The sequence below is a fragment of the Osmerus mordax genome, chromosome 6 (assembly GCF_038355195.1).
Source record: "Osmerus mordax isolate fOsmMor3 chromosome 6, fOsmMor3.pri, whole genome shotgun sequence".
Taxonomy (NCBI): Eukaryota; Metazoa; Chordata; class Actinopteri; order Osmeriformes; family Osmeridae; genus Osmerus; species Osmerus mordax.
The window spans coordinates 16,988,025-17,000,851 of record NC_090055.1 but is presented as its reverse complement, the minus strand read 5'-3'; the positions used below and the strand labels follow the sequence as shown (position 1 = coordinate 17,000,851).

General features: G+C 48.3%; 1 protein-coding gene across 1 annotated transcript; it reads left to right on the top strand.

The window, feature by feature from the left end:
- The first annotated feature begins 491 nt into the window (after window positions 1–491).
- On the top strand, window positions 492–12,810 carry jazf1b (JAZF zinc finger 1b). The gene is made up of 5 exons (XM_067237489.1): window positions 492–619; window positions 8,429–8,501; window positions 9,124–9,320; window positions 10,067–10,236; window positions 10,794–12,810. Exons 1-5 carry the CDS (start codon window positions 505–507, stop codon window positions 10,968–10,970), a joined length of 732 nt encoding a protein of 243 aa, XP_067093590.1. The 5' UTR covers window positions 492–504; the 3' UTR covers window positions 10,971–12,810.
- Window positions 12,811–12,827: the final 17 nt, after the last annotated feature.

Here is a 12,827-nt window from a genome sequence, read left to right as displayed (position 1 = left end):
TTACAGTGCCACACTGTGGCTATAGGCAACACTGAATGGTCAGACTCCGAACTAAATGAAAAACGAATTTCCACAAATCATTCACTCATTGATACAATTTAGCGAGTTAAACAAAGTCACCAACAAAAATAACTTGTATAGGCCTACTTTATGGGGAAAATGCCTATATTTTACAATTAACTAATAGAGAATCAAGATAAACATGGTGATAAATATCAGGTAAACATCCAGGCTTCTGTTCATTCTCCCTTGTTACTACAAGTCTGTCAGCAGATGACTTTTTTTGTCATAATGCACACTGACTGCTGTCTACTTTACGTTCAACAGGTAATACGGATGATTACAGTTGCGCAAATACTTGGTCCCTCCTCTCCTCCGTCCTTGCCTTGCAGAGTGTGCGGTTCCAGCTGCTGCCGCCGCTGTCTGCCTGCCTGCCTGCCTTCTAGAGTCTGAACTGGCTTCTCTCTTCGCCGCCGCTCCCGCATATTCAATGCAGTAGAGACCATGACAGGCATCGCCGCTGCCTCCTTCTTCTCCAATATTTGCAGGTTCGGGGGCTGCGGACTTCACTTTGAATCCCTATCCGAACTTATCGTACACATTGAGGATAACCACATTGGTAAGCACCGTCGAACAGAAATAATCAGTGCCGCACATATACGCAATGGCTGGGGTTAGCACGAACCAGGGTAAAGTGGCTAGGTTAGCCGTCTACCAGCTACTTCCTGCGTCCTGGACAGCGCTGTTGCTAGGTGTGGTATCGATGGGACCTCTGCCTGTTTATTCGGTTTAGTTACTAGTGAATCATCTAAAAGTACATATTTTCTATATTTGCAAGTTACATATATGCATATAGTGATTTAGGCACAATTACTAATGCATTTAGTCTTTTACGCACGTAGCTGTCTCGAGCTTATGCTCGCTCAAACCATTGACTGCAATTCTGCGCTAGGCCCGTGTGAGCGCTTGCTGAGTAGCGGAACTAGTACAGGCGGAAAAACTCGACTTTGTAAACAAAATTTGAGTTGTGAGCTGATAGAAGATACTAGTTTTACGTTACTTAACATTAAAACATAAACGAGTTGTTGAGGATTATACATTTGGAAGCTCTGACAAATGTTAAACCACTCCCCCCTGTTGAATGCGGTTCTGAGACTCAATTAGAATCAGATGCATCATAACCCATGGAATTCATTAATGATTCCTATTATAGGTATGGTATAATACTTGTATAAAACTGTATATGCTCCATGTATTATTCATCACATTTATTATGTGACCCACTGTGTTGTAACTTGTTCCCAAAATTGTCTGCATTTGAAGGGGTAACCATTTGACTCCAGACCAAAACTGTTATTTTAAGGAACAGTAAAGTGCATGGTATCTGAAAATCCGGGTCATTGTGTTTAGCAGTAACACTGTCTGTTAAATATTATCATGACAATAGCTTTCATACATATATAAAAAGAAAGAAAAAAAGATTGCTTTCAGAAAATTGCCTTGTGAATTCATGTTGAGTTTCTGACCCATACCGTCGCCGAGAATAGATCAGTGGTCTTCAACCCTGGTCCTCAGGGCCCACTGTCCTGTTTGTATTAGATGTTTCCCTGCTCCAACACACCTGACTCAAACTAATAGTCGTTATCAGGCTTCTGCAGAGCTTGATATACCAGGCCTACATGTGAATGTGGATCACCTTGCGTCTTGAATTGTATATTTATACATCTGGATATGGGTCACAAAAAAAACGCTCCTTCTAGCACAGCAGGGTTGACAATGCTATCCCCGCAGAGAGGGACATGAAAAGGTCAAATAACCTTCTCAAGTTCCCCTATTGGTTTGAGGTGTCCTGTGCCCATAGGGCTAGAGGCTGCCTGGGGAGCCCCACAACAGTTTGTGTGCAGAATAAGAAATCAGATTAGGCCCAGATGAGTGACTACCGTGAAAACACAACCACTCCTGTAGGAATTGTGGTCTTGTCCTCTTAGTGTCGTCGTATCTTCTCTGCAACATATAGACCAGACCTCAGCCCCCAACCCACCAGGAATCAATCATGTCCCTTGTGTGAACCCTGAGCTTCAATCAGCTACACCCCTGGGGAGCTCATGGGCAGCTAAGTCCAGATAAAACCCTGTCATTGGCTGGTATGCAGGGATCATGAATCATGATTGGTGCATGCTGAGCAAACTGATAAGTCACCCTTGTGGTTACCATGGGGATGCGTAGGCCTGCTTTGGTGGTGCTGTGGCTAAACTCTTTGAGTAGATGATCGGCGTTGTATTGCATGGCAACAGCTCACTTACTCCCACATTGGTGAAGTCCATGAGTGGAATTGTACGTTGGGTTTTGTGCGGTGGTGCTTTTCTCACGCAAGGCTTGAGTTCCACACCACCATGTTTTTGTTGTGGTATCCGTAAGTGCTGTTAAATAGCTTCCTGCAGAGGGGTTGGGTAATGAGAACTCCACCTGCTCTGAGAGCTGCAGCTGATAGTACCCCCGACCCCCCCCCCCCCCCCCCCCCCCCCCTCTGCTGGTTAACTCGTTCTGCAGAAGCACGTGCAGATCTTTCAGAGCATGGGGGTCAGGCGCTGTGGGAGTGCAGGGATGGAGTGCATCTGGAATGCAGGAGTATTCAAGTGCTTCTCTTAAGGTAGGACTGAACAAGCCCAACCCTGACCTAATCATCTTGAATGTGCTTGTAGAGGGAAAGGGAGAGAGGGGGGACCCGGGGGTGATCGAATGAAAAGGCATTTGCCTGCCTACAATGCTGTCCCTGTTACTGTAGACCCAGACTGGGAGTAATGGGTCAGTTGTCATGGTTTCCTCTTCTCTCCCATCAACTCTAAATCTAGAGCCATTGGAGTTCCTCACCTTTAACCTCTAGAATCACGCTTGTATACCACTGTACAAAAACATTCAAAGCCTGAGCTACTGCAACCCTGATAGTAACAGTGTTTTGTTACTTCTTCATTTCTTATGCTGCACAATCAAGGCCTTGTTTCATGGACAGACCTTGTAGAGACATGCCTTTGTCCATGGTCCAGGGAGAGTTCCACTGTGTATCTCTGCCTGTGTGTGGGCGATGTGTGTCCAGTCAGGGGAGTGGGACAGGGAGCTGGGGGTCGCATTGATGTCACCAACAGAGGGAGCTGTAGCCTACCCTAGGATGTTGTCTGGCTGGTCTGTATGGATTTTGTACCAAGTACACCTGCCACTGAACAGGTACCATGTAATCCCACTGCAGACAAGATGAGAATGAATCCGAATATACATTTACATTTAGTCATTTAGCAGACGCTCTTATCCAGAGCGACTTACAGTAAGTACAGGGACATTCTCCCCGAGGCAAGTAGGGTGAAGTGCCTTGCCCAAGGACACAACGTCATTTGACACGGCCAGGAATCGAACCAGCAACCTTCTGATTACTAGCCCGATTCTCTAACCGCTCAGCCACCTGACTCCCATGAATATAAGAGTTGTGAGGTTCACGAGAATATTTACGTAGTTTGCAAAAGCAAACCACTAGCTTGGAGTTTTTCGTCACTAAAGGAGATTTTGTTGCTTTTAAATTCCATGGGATTAGTGCTGGAATTTTAAATATGACCTCACCATACAGGTTGAGAAAAACATCATGTAACACTGTTGGCCAATACACTGTGCAACTAACATACGCGATGGAGGTCAGACAGTTAAATGTTCAGTGAAGCAGAATATAACTCCTGTCACCCGCACTGTGAAAACGACTGCGACACTTCAGTCGCTCTCAAAAGTATGTGAGGAATACACAGTAGATCCATTAAGGTCGATCCATCCACTGTGTTGCACGTCGAAAAAATACACACACTGCAGTCGACTTAGTCAACAATTTCAAGCTGGTGTTGATGTCAACTGGGCCCAGCTGTCTCATTTATTCTTTTTTGGTTGCATGACTTCCTTGCTTTAATCTCCTCTTCTTCCCTCAGAGTGAGAGCTGAACGTGTGTCCGAGGTGTTAGCCCAAGGAGGAACACTCCCAATGACTTATTGGGGAATAATGAGCCAATTAGTGCACCCCGAGTGGAAAAACTGTTGCCCCCCCCCCCCCTCTCATGTCCCTGGTCTGCTGGCCTGTGCCCGCTTGCAGAAGTGCGAAATCTGGCGCGTTCTGCCAAGCGCCTGTGAAGCGTAATTACAGAGAGTGCGCTTGATTTGGCCTCTCTTCCTCCTCATCTGGTGGCCTGCTGCTTAGAACACATTCTCCTTTATAATTAGAGGCCCGGAAAACAAGCTCTGCATTCTTGTCCCCGTATCCCCCCTCCAGCCTGCTCCGTGGGCTGCAGACCAGTAGGTGGCGCTGGATTGTTGTCTTTAGAGAGTCGTGGTGAAAGGAAACCTGTCCTTTGATCGTAATGCAGAGTAGAACCATTAGATCTACAGTTGTTTAGACAAGTTTGAGAGTGGACAGGGTTAGGGTTAGTTTTGTGCATTCTCTTAAACCTAGTCCTGGGAAACATTAGCTCATGCCTTCATATTGAGATTGATAGCAGACACATACATCTGACAGAAAAATTGCTTTAGGTTAGGTTTATGTTTTTCCAAATAACTTGCATAATAAATGTAGGCCTTTTGTTCTAAAAATAAATTAGGCCCATCCTGTCTTACTAATGCGATTCCATATTGCTTATCTAAATCTCACTGGGCTTTTTAAGAACAGGTGCAAATCAGACCTGGAAAGGGACTGGAAATCATGAAGGGTTAGCGATTTAAGAGACCCATGCCAACACACTAGGCCACTGGTTAGTGTGCTGTGTGTAAGACAGAGTTTCTCCTACAGTAGGTTAGATCAGGACCAGTGTTAAGCCATAGAGAGTCCCCATGGCCATGGTGTGTGACTGTATGCAGGTCTACATGTCCCTGGGCTGGGGTAATGATGGTCTTTAGTGTCCAGGCCCTCTAACAATGGCTCAGTGTAGCTGCTCCACACAGGGGGCTCATTTAGGAGCTCTTGGAATGCACCCCCAAAATGTGAGCGGAAGTCATAAATTTGGGAAGCAGTAACTGGCGCCCCGTTCTGTGCACCTGGTGGACCTAATTACATTTCCCCATCCCCGACACCAGTTCCCCAGGCCCCGCCCCTGCTCCCGGGCTCGAGTGCGGGGAGGAGAGAAGCCGCTCAACACAGCAGCCTTTATGAGACAACCAGGCCGACTGTGTTGATGTTGCATGCTTCACATCCAGGGTGTCTGGTTCGGTTTGGGGGCCTATGCTCTGTGGGTGGGTGTCGGTCTGTGTTTGTGTAGTGTTTCAGTATGAGCCTGTGTCTGTTTAATGTATCTGGATTAAGAATAGGTCCATCCAGCCTTGAGAACCAGGGGAGGAACAGGCAGGTCGAAGCAGGACCCACAGTAGCATGCAGATATGCTACACGTCTGCTGCTGCTGCTGTTGTTGCTTCCTGGACTCTAGTTTAATTTCCTCCGTGGAAGTCCTGCCTTAATCCATTCACTGTGCCGCCATCCCAGGAAACATTCCCCTGCAGCTCGGCCCCACCATAAACATGTCACCATGATGCTTGCCACTCTGCGCCACCCCACAGCGCGGGGGTGAGGGGGTGGCCGGGAAGGGGGCGAACAGGGGAGAGGAAGCAGGGAGGTGTGACCGTGTCTGGGGGAAGGAGGGAGTAATGAAGGGGTAGCAGGCGTCACTTCCCCCCCCCCCTTCTTGCCTCAGGAAGGTTTGGAGTGCGTAGGCCATCCCCTGTTTCCTGTCCCTGGGTGCTGGGCCCCATGCAGACTGTGTGGTTGACATCACGTCTGTTTCATTATGACATGGGGACAATAAGCTTCCACGGGGACGATGAGCCATCTGAGAGCCAACACACTGGCAGGCTCCTCACAGGGTTACCTAAACGAGACCCACACAAACCCACACTCCTCCCCATACCGAAGCTCAGGGTGGAGTTTGTTGATCTCAGCATCTCAGCATCAGATGAAGAGAGCAAACATGCTAATATCTCCCAGAAGGTTCTCGACGGTCTAAAGACCACCGCAGCGGACCACCTGTGTGGTTCGCTCAGGGGGACCCCCATTCTCCTCTCCAGGGGCCCAGACCCTGGTCCTAACAGGAGGTGGGGGGTGGGGAGGGGTTGTGGGTCTGTGCCGGTGGCCCCAGCAGAGTGCTTGGGGCTCTGGGGTTTTTGGCTCCTGCCGGCCTCCCTGTTCCCTGGCCCCCACCTGAGGTGTGTGTGATTTACAGCGTGTGGGAACAGATTGATCCAGAGCTAATTGAGCGGTCGGTGAGCAACCTTCCCACCCCCCACCCCCCCTCACGCTGCTGCTCCTTTATGCTCATTAGTGATCTTAGGGAGGATTTCCCCTCTCTCACATACACACACTCAATCCCCTCACCAGCACCTCCAAGTTCTGGCAGGAGAATTAATATGGTTATTAATGTGCGTTTCTTTATGTCTTTGTGCTTGTGAATGGACAAGAGAGGAGGAACTGTGTGTGTGTGTGTGCGTGGGGTCCTCCTTAACACACGGTAAATCACGGCTAATGAAACACTTGGTCAGCAGTGGAGCCATGGGAGAAGCCCACCTGGCTACAGAGGTACCATACCTGTCAGAGCGAGCACAGAAGAACCCCCACCACCACCCTCAGTATAATCCCCGGCCTCAGCCCCTCCCTCCCTCCCCCCCAGCCCCGACCGATCTGCCTATCGGTGGGGTTTCTGTGGGTCATAGTTTGGCTCAGGGTCTCCATGGTGCCGTAAACAAACAGCGGAGTGGTAGAGCCCGTGTTGTCGTTTAATCACGAGGTGTTAAAGTCTTACGGCTCCAGGCGCTGGCCAAAGCCCCATATTAGATCCACCATCCCCTCAGCCGGTGAGAAATGTTGACTTTTCATGTCCTCAAAAGAGTGTGGCTGAGGTGAAGGTGCTCAGGAGTCCCATAGCGGGGGGGGGGGGGGGGGGGGGGGATTCATTAGAGGTGAGATGAGGAGGGGAGCACTTCTTTTGTATTCGTCTTATGGAGGGGTGCATCTGCAAACCATTACCTCGGTGGGGCTTTATTGTGTGCGTGTGGGAGAGTGTGTGTTATGCGTGAGAGCTGCATGGGGAGATGACGGCAGGGTTTGGAGCAGCGCTTGATACCATTCCACGCCACACAAACACGGCACGCACGCCTCCGCGCTGAAATGTCCGTCCTCTCCCCAACTCTGGGAATACGGCAAGCTTTGGATCAGGCGCTAAGATGGGCAGGAATCAGCGTGGCCTCAGCATGAGCCCACCCATAGAGAGGGTTCACTGAAAAGAGTTTGAGAGAGGTTACGAGGTCACATCTCGTGTGAATCTAGGACAAGCACGTCGGTGATGTGATTCAAAGTGCTCTTGCCATAGGCTGCATGAATAAATCATTCTGACCCTAAAGGCAACTGTTTATTTCTGTCCTCAGTCTGTTATCAGCCTCCTCTACATTACCACAGAATACAAGCCCTCTACACTGTTGTTAAGAATGATCATTTTGCCTGCATGCATCTATGAAGGATCATTTTACCTGCATGTGTCTGAATATCATTGTGGTTTGTTTGTATCCTCATATTATGGCGTGTTCATGATATACTGTAGCAATCCATGGGTGTACATTATTGAATGTACGAGAATTGTTTACGCTCGCGTTCCCTGGTATGCCACAGCTGCCAGAGATTCTCTTAGCCACAGGGGGGCAGCACTGTCCTTGCATCCCGGCCCGAGACACCAGGCACAGCTGGTGAGTGGCAGAGGCAGCGGGGGTTTTATGGAGCGTCTCCCTGCTCCCACATGCATGGCAGTGGGCAGGCTTTTTGAAGTGAGGCCTGGTTCACCTCAGGGTGTGGATCTTAGCCATTGTAGTGCTGCAGAGCAAGCCAAGCGTCTGGAGCCCGGCATGGGAAAACACAGTGTGTGTCGAGTGTGGTCTCCACGCAGCCAGTAGGGTGGCTGCGACAAGGGCCACTTAAAAACGGAACGAGGGAGCTTCAGAGAGAGACACGGCACCACGCATGGCCTTATTACGCCGTTTGTAGGCAAGACCCTTTGCTTTCGAGTTGGAGAGATGTTTTATTAAAATGTTCATTCCCAGAGTCGAAAGAGAGTGGATACGAGGTGGTTTGTGGAGAATCTCCAGCAGTGATTTGCTCAGGACCAACTGCCGTCTAGACAGTCAATGACATCATGTCGTATTCCTAGTAGACCTGCTACGGTCCAAAGGGCTGCAGTGTCCCAATGTTCAACAGGGACCCTTGGACTGTCATAACAGGCGTTACAGTAACAATGCCATGGCCGTCTCGGTGTGGTGTAATTTGACTGCTGTCTCTCTCCCCCCCCCCCCTTTCTCCCTCTCTCTCCCCCCCTCTCCCTCCCTCTCTCTCCCTCCCTTTCTCTCCCTCTCTCTCCCCCTCTCCCCTTCCTCAGACACAGACCCTCGTCTTCTGGAGAAGCAGGAGCAGCAGCAGCCCACCTATGTTGCTCTCAGCTACATCAACAAGTGAGGACGAGCTGTCCCGACCCTCACAACACATCCCATAATACCTGGCCCTGGGAATGTCTGTCTCGATGTAGTGTGCTGCGAATTGACTGTACAGTATCATGCTCTCCTTAAGGATTTGATTACCACTTAGTTCCATGAGCAAATTTGCTTCGGTAGCCGGTCTCATCTGGTGTATTACTCCATATTAATTAGGTTAGCATATGGTAATTGGATTTTATAAGGCCTTGGGTCCTACAGAAATAGAGTTAGATGACATTGCAGTTTAACTGGGGCCGTGTTTGATATGGTGTGTGAATGGTGGGCAGCAGGCCTGCAGCAGGGAACCAGAGAAGGAGAATCAGCCTGTCTCCCTGGGCCTACAAACACATCTTGATGTGGTTTCTGCTTAATCTGTTAATTCCACTTTTGCTTTAACAATGTCTGTGTGAACATTTCATTTTTATGACATACATTCACCCCAAGACTTTACTGTCCATCGTAAAGTTCAGGTCCTGCATTCGCCGTTGAAAATGGGAATGGCTTCAGTGAATGACGGTGACAGAACATACAGTATGCTTTCCACTGCCGGTCCAGGTCAGAACTTGGTCCTAAACAGTGTGTGTGTTCCTCGTCCTGTCAGGTTCATGACGGACGCGGCGCGTCGGGAACACGAGACCCTGAAGAAGAAGGTCCAGCCCAAGCTCTCCCTGTCCCTGACTGGCAGTCTGTCCCGGAACAACGTGTCCACGCCTCCACGCCACAGCAGCGGCAACCTCACGCCCCCCGTCACCCCGCCCATCACCCCCTCCTCATCCTTCCGCAGTAGCACGCCCACGGGTAACTATGGCAACGGGCCCCCTCCCCCCACCCCGCCTCAGTGTGGCAGCAGGTCCTGCGAAACTATAGTAACAAGCCTTTGATGCTTGTGTTACCATGGTAAAAGCCCTTCACCGCTAGCGTAACCATGGGAACAGCACGCACTCCTTGCGTGGTCGCTGTTGAGCCTGCTCTCACGACTGGTTGGGTAGTTTATCCACTGGGAGTGCAGAGAAGCTGCATCCGGTCGGACAGTATTACAGTGGTTATTTCACACAGAACGACTTCCTGGTTGCTGCTTGTTGTTTTCCCATGTTCTCAGACGGTTTAAGAATATTCAGCATTTTTGTTAATTGCCTTTTTCTTGTTTGTTTGGATCTTGTGGTTGTGAAGCTAAACCTGGCTGCTATGCTGATAGCTGATGCAGTGTGTATTAACCTTAAGACCTGTTGAAATGGGCTAAATACTTTCCCACAAACGAGCGTGTTTTAGACGATCATCAAATGTGGGTTTAGTAACAAGGGAAATGCAGAATGTGGGAACTCAACTCGCTTCAGAACACATGTGGATGGACAGGCTCAGAGACTCTGCCTCTCTCTGCACAGTCCCAGAGAGTAGGGGCCTGTGCCAGACCTGGGGATGACTGTCTGATCAAGAAGACTTTCTAAGAGGATTGAGGAAGTGTAAGCACATACAAGGCTCTGGTTCTAATCTGACTGTGCGTGTGTGTGTGTGCGTGTGTGTTATCTGTGCTTCGCCCCATCCAGGCAGTGAGTATGACGAGGAGGAGGTGGACTACGAGGACTCGGACAGTGACGAGTCGTGGACCACGGAGAGCGCCATCAGCTCCGAGTCCATCCTCAGCTCCATGTGCATGAACGGAGGGGAGGAGAAGCCCTTCGCCTGCCCCGTGCCCGGCTGCAAGAAGAGATACAAGGTAGGACCCACCTGCGAACTCTTCCTGCCGATGTTTGGCCTCATCGCTTGATGCTGTTGCAAAGGTTTCGATAACTACCCCCCACCCCACCCCTCCATGTCAAAACTAGAAGGGAACAAAGATGTTTGTGTGGTCCCACAAACCTAAATCTCAGATGTTGCATTAAGCTGTGCGGTAGAACCCGGATGAGACAGATGTCTAAGAGCAGGGTTCAGTTAGTTAGTTAGTTGAATGTTACTACATGTCAACATCCTTTAACGCAACACATACAGTCCACTTCAATGATTGACAGTGTTTCACTAGATTTTTCCATTTACATCTGGGGTGTGTGGTCAGGGTAAATTAGGTGCAGCTTGAGAAAACGGTTCAGCTCATGTGAATTTCAGGGTCACGGTTGATGGCACACATGGTAAAGCAGTGGGCCACGTCCGTGACGTTTCCAGAGAAGGACGTACGATGTCGTCAGGTTGATGGTGTTGGGAGCACCAGTGTCCTGAAAATGTCCTGTCCTGTGTCCCCTCCTCCTCTCCCCCCCCCCCCCCCCCCCACCTGTGCAGAATGTGAACGGGATCAAGTACCACGCCAAGAACGGCCACAGAACCCAGATCCGCGTGCGTAAACCCTTCAAGTGCCGCTGCGGGAAGAGCTACAAGACTTCTCAGGGGCTCCGCCACCACACCATCAACTTCCACCCGCCCGTGTCCGCCGATATCATCCGCAAGATGCAGCAGTAGGGCGCCCGACCAGCCCCCCCTGCTCCCCCCCCGTCCCGTCCTACCATCACCAGCAGTGGCTGAGTCCTTTTTAACACCCCCTTTTCCCCCACCACACCCCTCATTACATAAGCACACACACATATTCAAACATACTTTTTTTTCTTCTTCATTACACTACTCTTTTATGGCATGCTTTAAATGTATTACTTTTCTCCCGTTTTTATTTGGGAATGTATCTCTGTAGTGTTCGGTTTTGTACTTTTGCACATTTAAGCTATCATTCACCTTCTTGTACTTTCTGACACACGGTGCTTATTGGTCCAACTTGTTGCAGAGAAAGCCAAGTCCCTGATATGGAGGGAGGCATGAATATGGAAAGATAGATACAAAACAAATACAAATTGAGATTGTATGAGAAGATAAAACGACTTTAGAGTTAGCTGAGGAAGAAAAACGTTATTTCTACACGGAAATCAAAGATCATCATCATCATCATTCAAACCACTTATCTCATTTCGGCCCACTAGTGATACACTTTTCTGCTGCAGTGACAATTCAAAGACAATGTTTGTAACCTACTACCCAATATATAGAAAATATATGATACTGTAAATTTGTGTACAGTATATACATTTAGTGTATACATACCGTATAGAAAATGCACTTTCATATTGAGATTTTGAAAATGCTTCGACAATTTATTTTCCAATTTGAACTGACGGAAGTGGGAGATCCTCCTATATAGAAATCTTTTTTTCTCAGAACCTTTTTTTTGTGTTGGCACCAAATGTTAATCTCAGGTGACAATTCGCCAACATTTCAGTACCATAATCCTGCCCAACTAACAGGATCATGGAGTCAGCTGTTATCGTTGTTCCCTGGAACTCCAGGACTGCTTCAAGAGTTCCAGAAGCCTTTCTTAGGGAGCTGATTGGTCCTGTTCACCAGAATTTGGTGAGGAGTTTAAAGCACTTTCTAGTAACCTGTTGCCAACCAATTTGAATGGTTTATTGTTGGGTTGCCAATATCTTGGTCTGCGATGATATTTAGTCTCCGAGAGTAGCTAAAGGAACTCTGAAGGTACTAGATGTTCCCCTCAATTTTAAGGGACGTAATTTTTTCACCAGACCTCCAGCATTTCCTGTTTGTTGTGAGATTATGTATATGGTTGCCTTGAACTGTAGACCACAGCATTCCAATCCAGTATATTTCTACAGCCTCGTGGAGACGATCCAAGGAGTTCAAGCCTAGCCTGTTCAAAACGTTCCTGTTAGACGTTCTTATAAAGATAGACTGGTCCAGACTGTCTGCGATTCCTCCAGTGTAGACTACAGCCCAGTGCAGTCTCTAGAGACCTCTCCTAGAACAAGAGACCTCCAGTCGAGTTTGGCACGCGTCCTTTTTATGAAATCATTGAATACCTCCTGTTTGAGTGGAGCACATTACCAACTCTTCTTATGTGCCATGCAAAGGGAAGTAAGAGGCGAAAAATTCCAGCAGAAAACAAGACAAAATAGAGGCTATTAATGACTCATTCAAACATCATCACTGCATGGAAGTTAATGTTGCTATGGAACCATAGTTTATATTTAGATGATAACAGTGACAGTATTATACTGCCAGTGAGGAGGGAAGTATTTGAAATATTGTGTATAGTTAATGTATTGTCATGTTATCAGTGTAAGTTCATTAAATTATATTTTCGTATGTTTCTGAAGTGACAATGTACGTATGTGTATCCAGAGGTTGTGACGGACCTGACGGTGATGTACTGTACTGTCTCCAACAACAACAAAAAAAGAATGCTGCTTCATAAATGTAAACTTGATTACATTTGAAAAATACAAAATGCCTCTGACATGTGTCTCAAGTGAG

What these genes read in the sequence shown, in the direction of transcription:
- jazf1b (XM_067237489.1), top strand. Translation starts at nt 505, where the DNA reads ATGACAGGCATCGCCGCTGCCTCCTTCTTCTCCAATATTTGCAGGTTC. An exon ending in GCTCTCAGCTACATCAACAA is followed by an intron (nt 8,502 to 9,123) that starts GTGAGGACGAGC and finishes TCGTCCTGTCAG; the next exon opens with GTTCATGACGGACGCGGCGC. An exon ending in GCTGCAAGAAGAGATACAAG is followed by an intron (nt 10,237 to 10,793) that starts GTAGGACCCACC and finishes CCACCTGTGCAG; the next exon opens with AATGTGAACGGGATCAAGTA.